Source organism: Pygocentrus nattereri, chromosome 16 (genome assembly GCF_015220715.1).
Source record: "Pygocentrus nattereri isolate fPygNat1 chromosome 16, fPygNat1.pri, whole genome shotgun sequence".
Taxonomy (NCBI): Eukaryota; Metazoa; Chordata; class Actinopteri; order Characiformes; family Serrasalmidae; genus Pygocentrus; species Pygocentrus nattereri.
Genome location: NC_051226.1, coordinates 39,716,115 through 39,728,614, shown reverse-complemented (window position 1 = coordinate 39,728,614; position 12,500 = coordinate 39,716,115). Strand labels below are relative to the sequence as shown.

The 12,500-nt window shown below is 46.6% G+C and overlaps 1 protein-coding gene across 2 annotated transcripts in view; it reads left to right on the top strand.

The window, feature by feature from the left end:
• pde8b (phosphodiesterase 8B) overlaps window positions 1-12,500 on the top strand; it is a 74,093-nt gene that overhangs the window by 29,299 nt on the left and 32,294 nt on the right. For both annotated transcript variants that reach the window (XM_037546284.1, XM_037546285.1), the window contains exons 9-13: window positions 246-334; window positions 428-482; window positions 1,825-1,876; window positions 6,348-6,425; window positions 9,273-9,349. In XM_037546284.1, the coding sequence (XP_037402181.1) occupies window positions 246-334; window positions 428-482; window positions 1,825-1,876; window positions 6,348-6,425; window positions 9,273-9,349 (351 nt within the window). The remainder of the gene's footprint in view (window positions 1-245; window positions 335-427; window positions 483-1,824; window positions 1,877-6,347; window positions 6,426-9,272; window positions 9,350-12,500) is intronic.

The window sequence follows — 12,500 nt, the reverse complement described above, 5'->3', positions numbered from 1 at the left end:
GAAACAAGCGGCCCAAAATGACTCGGGCTCCATTCACTTCCATTAAAAGTGTATATATACACACACACACACACACACTATACACACACTCTAACGAGCCCTTGAAGAACCATGTGTATTAAGAGTGTAGCGTAACTTATTCAGTGTGTTAGATATTTGAGAAATAGCAACATCGGCTGGGTGTTTGTCTGATGTTTGGTGTGGAGAGTGAAAAATCACTCCTGTTGTTTGGTCTGAGTTTGTAGGAGTGGCAGGGCATTTATTACGCCAGGAGGAAATCAGGCGACAGCATCCAGCAACATGTCAAAATCACCCCTGTTATTGGCCAGGGAGGGTGAGTCCTCTCTCTCTGTGAGCTTCAGCTTCACACTGGCTCTGAATGAAATTAACCCGCAACTCATCACCCACTCTTTTCTGACCCTCACAGGAAGATCCGCCACTTCGTGGCCATCAAGAGGCCTCACTGTGACAGCAACAGACAGGTGAGGCTTTGCGTCACTCAGATAGATGATGGAGAAAACATCTGCGTCTGCATCTGCGTCTCCATCGTTTTGAGTAGCGCTGAAGTCGAGACCATTAGAGGCGAGTCAGGAGAACTCAGAGTTGCTTCCATGCTGTGGGGGCTGCTGGATTTCAGACTTCTCTTAGGGTAGCTTTAAAGCTTTCCTGCAATATTAGTTGCTGTGTGAAATTCTGCTCACAACAAGTTTCAGCCTTACGACAATTTTCCATGCTTGGCGTTCAAGGTGGACACTGACCCATTTTCCTTGGTGCTGATTGTTTCACTCTCCACTAAATGGGCGGAAGCCTCCAGAGAAGTCTCTGGCACTGACCGCCAGATAGCTGTCCATTTGTGTTGATAATATTCCAGTGAACGCCAGTCGGTCAGTTGCTCTGCACTGAAAATGAAACCCATTACATTCACTGCAATACAACGTTAGCACAATGTTTGGTGATTTCGAGAAACCTTATGCCAAGCCAATCAAAGAAAAGAGACCACTGATGATTCATGGTGTAGCTGCATGAAAACTTTTACAAATACAGGGCGTTTTTTATTTTACAAATTCATCTGATCTCAAAATGATTTATTTTAAACTGTAAACGGTTTAAATGAGCATAAAGTTTATTATGTAGTTCTACAAGGTCTCAGTCTGAAGCTCCTCCAGCTGTACAGACGACATCAACACCACAGTCAAACTCATCCCAGACTGGACTGAGCGTGTCGGGCGTCGCTGCTCTCACGGCTCTTTCAGTGGGATTTCGGAGATCATCCAGTGCTGTGGAACCAGCGCCGAACGCTCTGAGCTGCTGGAGCTTCACTGCTGATGAAAATCCCGCTGCTCAGTTCTGACGGATTCACTCTCCATTGACGTGGAGAACGCAGAACGTTCTGCTCAGGGGTCTCAGCTCCTCTCAGACTGAAGACTCTCAGCTCTATGACCCCCTCTTACAGTTGGATTGTGGTTGGTTCCTCGGCGCCTCACGGTTGTACAGATATGAAGCTTTGACATCAGATGAATCTTTGTGAATCACCCTGAGCTCCAGTCTGTGAGCTCCTCTCCACTGCTGTTTAATACTCTTAGCCGATTACAGACCTTGTTGTGAAGCTTAATTGTTTGCATAGCAGCTACAAACGCTCCGTAATTCGTGTTCAGAGTGATGGCTTGTAAAGCGAAGTCTCTGAATCTTTAACCGTGTTAGATCTCGTTTATATATCAAAATAAGTGCAACAGCACTGACAAATCACGCTGTTGAAGAAGAGCAGATCAATACGCAGAGACGGCTGCTAAAGGGGTTCACCTGATTTGTTGTGCTTGTTTGCAGGTCCACAAGATCAGTAGAGACGAGAGATGCTGCGGGGAAAACGCACAGTCAGGTACCAGCGCTGACAAACACCAGCTGGTGTGGTCAAATTTAAGAGAAAGTCCAGATATTACACAGCTAGCCTTATCATCTGTTTACTGTAGTACACTGTTCTGTACACGCTCGACACTTTTTACATGACTCTGTGTCCCAAAATCATCCAGCCAACAGCGTCCTGTGACCACTGATGAAGGACTAGAGAATGACCAGCACACACTGTTGACATGAGCTCTCGTCTCGGCCTTTATACTCTATTAGACGCTCCTTAACTTGGTCCAAGGAAACAGAGAAAATTCTATAACAGGGAAGATGAGAAGCAATAAAACTCATATGCTTATATAAACTGTATAAAGGGGAAAAATGAAATACTTCACCAAATGTAAACATAGCTGTCATACTGCCTTATTACTGAACACACAGTCTTGAATTTATTAGTAAGCACTGTTATTTTAATCAATAATAACTACAGCAGTCAAACGACTCAAATAAGTAATAATGGTTCATCTCAGTGGCTTGTGTAGCTAATGGTGATTAATTGCATTTGTTTTATTTGCTCTAACCTCCCCCATTATTAATGCATTAAGTTTGACAACACTAATACTAATTTATTACAGTGGAGAGCTCTAACTGTTTAGTGGAAGCTGAACACCAGACGGTGTTTCATTATGTTTCATTTAGTATTTTATGTCATTAAATGATAGAAATACAATGTAGTTGTATTTTGTAGTTGTAAGTTATCTGCCTTTAGATTTGAACACCTTGTTTCAAATACGAGCTGCTCTGGAAATGAATGACGTTATGATGATCCACAGGTTTCTCAGTCGCTTTGGAATCTTTTACTGCATCGTCCTGGATTTGTTTTGTTGTTTTCGTAATTGAAAACGGTGATTCCAAACTTTTGAGTGCTAATGCAGAAGAAGTATATGAAGACAGACAGCAGAAGGCAGTGAGAGAGAGAGAGAGAGAGACAGAGAGAGAGAGAGACGGAGAGAGAGAGAGACAGAGAGAGAGAGAGACAGAGAGAGAGAGAGAGAGAGACAGAGACAGAGAGAGAGAGACAGAGAGAGAGAGAGAGAGACAGAGAGAGAGAGAGAGAGAGAGACAGAGAGAGAGAGAGAGAGAGACAGAGAGAGAGAGAGAGAGAGAGAGAGAGAGAGAGAGAGAGAGACAGAGAGAGAGAGAGAGAGACAGAGGGAGACAGAGAGAGAGAGACAGAGAGAGAGAGAGAGAGAGACAGAGAGAGAGAGAGACAGAGAGAGAGAGAGACAGAGAGAGAGAGACAGAGAGAGAGAGACAGAGAGAGAGAGAGAGACAGAGAGAGAGAGAGAGAGAGAGAGAGAGAGACAGAGAGAGAGAGACAGAGAGAGAGAGACAGAGAGAGAGAGAGAGACAGAGAGAGAGAGAGACAGAGAGAGAGAGAGAGAGAGAGACAGAGAGAGAGAGGGAGAGAGACAGAGAGAGAGAGGGAGAGAGACAGAGAGAGAGAGGGAGAGAGACAGAGAGAGAGAGGGAGAGAGACAGAGAGAGAGAGAGAGAGCATGTCTTAGTACATCTGCACAGATGGTTGCAGAGCATCCTGGGACAACAGCCTGTTAAAATCTGAATGAGTTGTGTTCCAGTGTGCATCTGTGGTTCTGAGTAACTGTCCTGGTTAAATATGTGCAGTTTATCACACTTTTCACTGGACCGCTCAGCCAGCCAGCCTGCAGTAGTGTTTCTTAGAGTTACTGACTGCCTGACTGATTTGTACATCTTTATACAACATTCAGTTCTGGCCCCGCGAGCTGATTGGTTGAGAGGCGTCTAACGGTGCTGTTATTTCACCACAACATCACGAGTTTATTCAAAACGCTGTGTCACTCCACTGAGATGCTGTTGCTAAGCAACAACTCTGACAGCTGTAGGAGACGCTCGAGCCGTCTGAACGTTTTCACTTCTCACTTTGCCACAAACAGAAAACGGACACTGTTAAGACCACATCTGACCGACAGCCGATTTGGTCCGACTCTGAAGACGAGGCGACGCTAAATTCCCAAACTGTCGTCTCCACTGAGCAGCTTTTCAGTCGGCAGCTGTGACAGAAGAACAGCTGAACAACCTGGAATCAGCCAGAAATGAACCCAACACCATTCGCCAGACGTGTCTGATCTTCAGAGTCGGACCAGATCAGACTGAGGTGGTTGGTTAGTGTAGTGGTTAACACCTCTGCCTTCTACACTGTAGACTGGGGTTCAATCCCCCACCAGGGCAAGCACCCTACACTATACCAATGAGGGTCCTTGGGCAAGACTCCTAACACCACCTTGGCCTCCCTGTGTAAAATGATCAAATTGTAAGTCGCTCTGGATAAGAGCGTCAGCCAAATGCTGTAAATGTAAGATGTTTAATGTAAATGTAAGACTGAGCCATAAAACTGACCCAATATCAGGTTCAGCTCAGTTTGTCCAGATCAGTATTAATGTTGTTTTGACTTAAAATGTGGCAACAAAGGCACATTTATCCTTCAGTCTCGCCTCATCAGTCACTTCTGTTATGTCACTCCATCACAGGACGCTCACTCTCTTTATTTTCTACACCACACGTGTCAAACACAAGGCCCGCGGGCCGAGTCAGGCCTATGACACGGTCCTATTCAGCCCATGAAATGATTTTCATTTTCTATTCTTATTAACCATAGATTGCACTGCAGTCTCCAGCATGCACTGCAACATGGTATGCATGTTGACCCCCTCCCACCAGCAACAATCTCCACTGGTTACACAAGAACACGCCCCATGTCCAGTTCAAGCAAATGGACATTTTTAAAAAAAAACTATCTGAAGCTTGTTAGTTTCATGTAGAATGAAAGGGGTTAAGTTCGACCCCCTGATCTAAACAGTTTGTAGTGATTATTAGTTCTGTGAAAATAAGAGTTACTGTCTTTAGAAGTGAGAACTAGGCCTGTCTGCTTGTTATTCGCTGCTGAAAGGAAATGTATGAAGGCTCTTCCTGTAATTTCATCTATAAGAGCAGACACACACACACACACACACACACACACACAGTTGTGCACAAATGGAAATACACTATTTCCTAAAGTATTCCCTCCCCCATCCAAATGACTGAGTTCAGGTGTTCCAGCCACAGGTGTATAAAGCCGAGCCCCTCGGCCTGCAGACTGCTTCTACAGACATTAGTGAAAGAATGGGTCGCTCTCAGGAGCTCAGTGAATTCCAGCGTGGTGCCGTGATCGGACGCCACCTGTGCAGCAAGTCCAGTCGTGAAATTTCCTCACTACTAAATATTCCACAGTCCACTGTCAGTGGGATTATAACACAGTGGAAGCGATTGGGAACGACAGCAGCTCAGCCACGAAGTGGTCGGCCACGTAAAATGACAGAGCGGTCAGCGGATGCTGAGGGGCATAGTGCGCAGAGGTCACCGACTTTCTGCAGAGTCCATCACTACAGGCCTCCAAACTTCACGTGGCCTTCAGATCAGCTCAAGAACAGCGTAGAGAGCTTCATGGAATGGGTTTCCATGGCCGAGCAGCTGCATCCAAGCCTTACATCACCAAGTGCAATGCAGAGCGTGGAATGCAGTGGAGTAAAGCGCCGCCACTGGACTCTAGAGCAGTGGAGACGAGTTCTCTGGAGTGACCAATCACGCTTCTCCGTCTGGAAATCCGATGGACGAGTCTGGGTTTGGCGGTTGCCAGGAGACGGTACTTGTCTGACTGCATTGTGCTGAATGTAAAGTTTGGTGGAGGGGGGATCATGGTGTGGGGGTGTTTTTCAGGAGTTGGGCTCGGCCCCTTAGTTCCAGTGAAAGGAGCTCTTAAAGCTTCAGCACCAAGAGATTCTGGACAATTTCACGCTCCCAACTTTGTGGGAACAGTTTGGGGATGGCCCCTTCCTGCTCCAACATGACTGCACACCAGTGCACAAAGCAGGTCCATAAAGACGTGGATGAGCCAGTTTGGTGTGGAAGAACTTGACTGGCCTGCACAGAGTCCTGACCTCAACCCCATAGAACACCTTTGGGATGAATTAGAGCGGAGACTGTGAGCCAGGCCTTCTCGTCCAACATCAGCGTCTGACCTCACAGATGAGCTTCTGGAAGAAAGGTCAAAAATTCCCATAAACACACTCCTAACCCTTGTGGAAAGCCTTCCCAGAAGAGCTGAAGCTGTTATAGCTGCAAAGGGTGGGCCGACATCATATCAAACCCTATGGAGTAAGAATGGGATGTCACTCAAGTTCATATGTGTGTGAAGACGGGCGACCGAATACTTTTGGAAATAAAGCGTTTGAGTACTCAGTGAAACTCGCACACATTTACATGCACACAGCTTCACTTATCAACATAATCACAGTGAATCTAAGGCTCTCGGGCTGTTCAGTGCTGCTGCACCTTCACAGCATAATGAAGAAAGAGGCTGGTTAACTGACGCAGATGTGAGCGGGTTCGTGTACACTCATTGTCCATTCTGCCTCTTTTCCCAGATTGCAATTCCCTACGTCATAAGGACCGGAGGAAAGAGTCTGTGGACGTCAGGTCGATCAGCTCACGCAGCAGCGACGGTGAGAGTGTGTGTGCTTGTGGTTTGTTGTACGTTTCTAGGACTAAAATAGCTTCAGTTTGTAGGAAGCCCAAAAAAAAAAAACCAAAGCTAACTTATGATCCTGACTTCCGGGAGGGCTTTGAAAGCTTCTTTTAAAACTGAAAGAACACCTTTTCTTCTTGGTTGCTGAGGTTAGGATTAGGGTTATTAGATTATGGATAATTACTTGATACATGAAGATATTTACATCTAAAACACGTGTGGGTGTAATACACACACCGACCGGCCACTTCATTAAATACACCCACCCTGTATCTGCACTGTCCAGCTCCACTGACCGTATAGTTTCACTCTGTAGTCCATCTGTTTCTCTGATACTTCGTTACCCTGTTCTTCCGTGGTCAGGACCCCCATGGACCCTCACAGAGCAGGTAGTGTTTGGGTGGTGGGTCATTCTCAGCACAACAGTCTAACACACCACCACGTCAGTGTCACTGCAGTGCTGAGAATGACCCACCGTCCACATAGTACCTGCTCCGTGAGACGAAAGGAGGTGGACTTAATGACATGGCTGGCGGTTTATATGGGTTTACATATATAATGCAAATAATGCAAAACATGCATTATGTATGTACCGTATATATATATGGCCTGACATTGTGCAGAAACAAGCCCCATGTCTATGAGTGAGGAGGGATGTTAATCATAGTGAGAATCGCATGAAAGGGTGTGAGTGAGTGTATATAGTCCCACACACACATATGTGGGGGGGGGTCTCTCAGTGATGTTATGAGCGGTGATGACATCAGCACCCTCACTGCCTCAGCGCACTCTGACGCAGACAGAGTGGCTATTTAAAGACCAGCCTCCCCCACCCCCCCTCTCTCTGTCTACCTCGCTCTCTCTCTCTCTCTCTCTCTCTCTCTCTCTCTCTCCCTCTTCCTCTCTCTCCCTCTCACCCTCTCTCTTTTGTCTTTCTCTCTCCCTTTTTATCCTTCTTGCCCTCTCTCTTTAGTCTCTCTCTGTCTCCCACCCACTGTCTCTCATGCTGTCTCTCACTTTCTGTCTTGACTGTTTCTTATTTCTTGATTTACTGCGTTGTTAACAGTGTAATGTGTGTGGAGTGCTACCTTAATGTAAAGACACAGACGAATAAGTGTATTTTTAGTGTTAACAACTAAAACAGTATAAAATTATCAGCGCCATCAACACTTAATGGCATCTTTGGTCGAAACATCTTTAGAAAAAACATTCTTCATACAAAATCACGGTAATCCGAGTCACACCAGAGGACTCGCGGCATCCAGAGTCACACAAGAGGACTCGCGGCATCCAGTCACACCAGAGTCACATAAGAGGCATCCAGAGTCACGCCAGAGGACTCACAGCATCCAGAGTCACACAAGAGGACTCACAGCATCCAGAGTCACACCAGTGGACTCACAGCATCCAGAGTCACACAAGAGGACTCACAGCATCCAGAGTCACACAAGAGGACTCACAGCATCCAGAGTCACACAAGAGGACTCACAGCTTCCAGAAACACACCAGTGGACTCACATTATCAGAGGACTCGCGGCATCCAGAGTCACACCAGTGGAATCGCGGCATCCAGAGTCACACAAGAGGACTCGCGGCATCCAGAGTCACACCAGTGGAATCGCGGCATCCAAGGTTACACCAGAGGACTCTTGGTATCCAGAGTCACACCAGAGGACTCGCGGCATGCAGAGTCACACCAGTGGACTCGCGGCATGCAGAGTCACACCAGTGGACTCGCGGCATGCAGAGTCACACCAGTGGACTCGCGGCATGCAGAGTCACACCAGTGGACTCGCGGCATCCAGAGTCACACCAGAGGACTCGCGGCATCCAGAGTCACACCAGTGGACTCGCGGCATGCAGAGTCACACCAGTGGACTCGCGGCATGCAGAGTCACACCAGTGGACTCGCGGCATGCAGAGTCACACCAGTGGACTCGCGGCATCCAGAGTCACATCAGTGGACTCGCGGCATCCAGAGTCACACCAGTGGACTCGCGGCATCCAGAGTCACACCAGTGGACTCGCGGCATCCAGAGTCACACCAGTGGACTCGCGGCATCCAGAGTCACACCAGTGGACTCGCGGCATCCAGAGTCACACCAGAGGACTCGCGGCATCCAGAGTCACACCAGAGGACTCGCGGCATCCAGAGTCACACCAGTGGACTCGCGGCATCCAGAGTCACACCAGAGGACTCGCGGCATCCAGAGTCACACCAGTGGACTCACATTTTCTGTGTTTTGCGTTCCTTACAGTGCCCAGTGTGGTCTAGAGAGGTATAAAGCCCCACAGCATTGTGCAGTGGAGCAGTGGAACTATGTTCTCTGGAGTGATGGAACTGGAGATAAGTTGGAGTGACCCAGAACTGACCATCCAACATCCTCACTAATGCTCTATCAAATCCTTGCAGCAATGTTCCAACATCTAGTGTAAAGCCTTCCAGAAGATTAGAGGCTCTTACTGCTGCAAAGAAGGAACAAACTCACTATTGATACCATTCATTTCTGAAGAAGCTCTGGAGTCCACAGCTTTAGTGTAATTGGGATCTAGAAGGTTAGGCTTGTTTATAATTGAGCCCTAATTGAGTCCAGTCCAAGGAAAGACCCAGCTTCAGATCAAAGATGCTGCCCAATGTGGTGATCTGGTGTGGTACAGGGTATTTTTTTGCCTTGGGATGCAGTGACTTGTTGGGATCTGTGTGATGCATAAAAGGAAGTCGCAGTCATTAGTATATTTTAATCTTCTCTCTCTCTCTCTCTCTCTCTCTCTCTCTCTCTCTCTCTCTCTCTCTCTCTCTCTCTTTCTCTCTCTCTCTCTCTAGCCCCCAGTCTGCAGACCAGGAGATACTCTTCTATGGCACGAATTCACTCTATGACTATTGAGGCTCCAATCACTAAGGTACAGTCATACATACACAGTAACTCTAGTGACATCATTTAAAACCATTTATCTTGGCAGTAGGTTTGTTTTTGCTTGTGAAGTCACTGTACATCATCAGCATAAATGCTAATTAACATAAATACAGTAAAATCGTAAATCATTGTTTTATCTTCACTTGTGAGCTGGTTTGATGAACAAAGTGTGCCTTCAGATTTTCTCCTCGTCACCTCCAGCCATCGTAAGGATTTTTTAATTCCATCAGCATCACAGTGAATTTGGCTAGTCAGTGTTCGTCATTCTTACTTATAGCGATGACCCTGGGACAGAATGCTTCCCAGCTGGTCCCCTTCACCTGTAACCTTCTGGTGGCGCTAGAATGATTTGGACATCTGGGACATACTCGTCCGCTAACGTGTTGCCCAGCCTGACTGTTTAGAGTTTTGGGGGAAGTAGTTGAGTTTGTGTGTGTTTGTTTTGCCTAAACTGGGGAATGGCGGTCTGATGGAGGCGGTCTCTGTCAGGTCCTTTAGGAGCAGTAGTACAGAGGTGTGCTTGTTTCCAGGGTTTATCAGAGGCTGTTTACCCACACAGAACCTACCTAGATCCAGGTAAATGAGCCATGAGTGCACAGAGATGGTGATGATGGTGATGATTTTAAAAGAGGATGTTTGTTCTGTGCTTTTCTTTACAGTGCTGGCACTCAAAGCTGTGCCTGTAGCCTCTCCGTGTTGGAGAAAATGCAAAAACAACACTTATCATGCTAGCACAATCCTAGCTATACATTCGAATAACTCGCAGGATGTTGGCAAATAATGCTGTTTAAACATTGGCACAATGGTAGATAAACACTGTCAAAATGCTGGCATAATACTAGTTAGACACTGACACAGACTAAATGCTGGTTAAACACTGGTGTGATGCTGGTTAAACACTGGTGTGATGCTGGTTAAACACTGGTGTGATGCTGGTTAAACACTGGTGTGATGCTGGTTAAGCACTGGTGTGATGCTGGTTAAACACTGGTGTGATGCTGGTTAAACACTGGTGTGATGCTGGTTAAACACTGGTGTGATGCTGGTTAAACACTGGTGTGATGCTGGTTAAGCACTGGTGTGATGCTGGTTAAGCACTGGTGTGATGCTGGTTAAGCACTGGTGTGATGCTGGTTAAACACTGGTGTGATGCTGTTTAAACACTGGTGTGATGCTGGTTAAACACTGGTGTGATGCTGGTTAAACACTGGTGTGATGCTGGTTAAGCACTGGTGTGATGCTGGTTAAACACTGGTGTGATGCTGTTTAAACACTGGTGTGATGCTGGTTAAACACTGGTGTGATGCTGGTTAAACACTGGTGTGATGCTGGTTAAGCACTGGTGTGATGCTGGTTAAGCACTGGTGTGATGCTGGTTAAACACTGGTGTGATGCTGTTTAAACACTGGTGTGATGCTGGTTAAACACTGGTGTGATGCTGGTTAAACACTGGTGTGATGCTGGTTAAGCACTGGTGTGATGCTGGTTAAGCACTGGTGTGATGCTGGTTAAACACTGGTGTGATGCTGTTTAAACACTGGTGTGATGCTGGTTAAACACTGGTGTGATGCTGGTTAAACACTGGTGTGATGCTGGTTAAGCACTGGTGTGATGCTGGTTAAACACTGGTGTGATGCTGTTTAAACACTGGTGTGATGCTGGTTAAACACTGGTGTGATGCTGGTTAAGCACTGGTGTGATGCTGGTTAAGCACTGGTGTGATGCTGGTTAAACACTGGTGTGATGCTGGTTAAACACTGGTGTGATGCTGGTTAAGCACTGGTGTGATGCTGGTTAAGCACTGGTGTGATGCTGGTTAAACACTGGTGTGATGCTGGTTAAACACTGGTGTGATGCTGGTTAAACACTGGTGTGATGCTGGTTAAGCACTGGTGTGATGCTGGTTAAGCACTGGTGTGATGCTGGTTAAACACTGGTGTGATGCTGGTTAAACACTGGTGTGATGCTGGTTAAGCACTGGTGTGATGCTGGTTAAGCACTGGTGTGATGCTGGTTAAGCACTGGTGTGATGCTGGTTAAACACTGGTGTGATGCTGGTTAAGCACTGGTGTGATGCTGGTTAAGCACTGGTGTGATGCTGGTTAAGCACTGGTGTGATGCTGGTTAAACACTGGTGTGATGCTGGTTAAACACTGGTGTGATGCTGGTTAAACACTGGTGTGATGCTGGTTAAGCACTGGTGTGATGCTGGTTAAGCACTGGTGTGATGCTGGTTAAACACTGGTGTGATGCTGTTTAAACACTGGTGTGATGCTGGTTAAGCACTGGTGTGATGCTGGTTAAGCACTGGTGTGATGCTGGTTAAGCACTGGTGTGATGCTGGTTAAGCACTGGTGTGATGCTGGTTAAGCACTGGTGTGATGCTGGTTAAACACTGGTGTGATGCTGGTTAAACACTGGTGTGATTTATGGCGCGATGTTAGCTAAACACAGGCCTAATTTTGGCAGACTTTGCTGGCAGAACATTGGCGCAGTGCTGAGTTCGGTATTCGCTCCAGCTTCAATAGTGCAAAATTAAATTGGAACCAAGCCAGAAAAACAGATGATGGAACACGTTTCATGTTCTGTGCAGTTCATTTTAATAAATCAGTTTCTGTGTTTGTTCGGATTTCAGTCACTGCTGGAACGACACACGCCACACACGACACACACATCTAGTCTGTCTGTAATGTCTTTATCAATTAGATTACATGAGCGAGGAAACTGATGTTAGATCATATCTTCGTGTGTAACTACATTATGTAGCTCCACTCACAGAGGCTGTTGTTCTGTACAAGGGTGTGTGTGTGTGTGTGTGAGACTTCTTGTGAAAGTGCATGTGAATTTGTGTGGGGGGTGTGTATTTTAGTGAGGAAGACAGAAAGTAATGTTATTAACGACTTCCGAATAATAATGTTTATGTTGGGCGTTTCTTAAACCCAGTAATGCTTTACAGTTCCACAGCACTACAAATCCACAGCAAACACAGCATACAAAAATGCATATACAGTTCCCCAGAGGGCAGGGAGAAAACTCTCTGTATAGTGTCCAGGCTCACAGCCCGGTCAGACTCTGCTACTGCTGTGAAGAATCTCCTGGCTAGCAGACTCCATTTCCACTGTACAGGATGTCCCAGC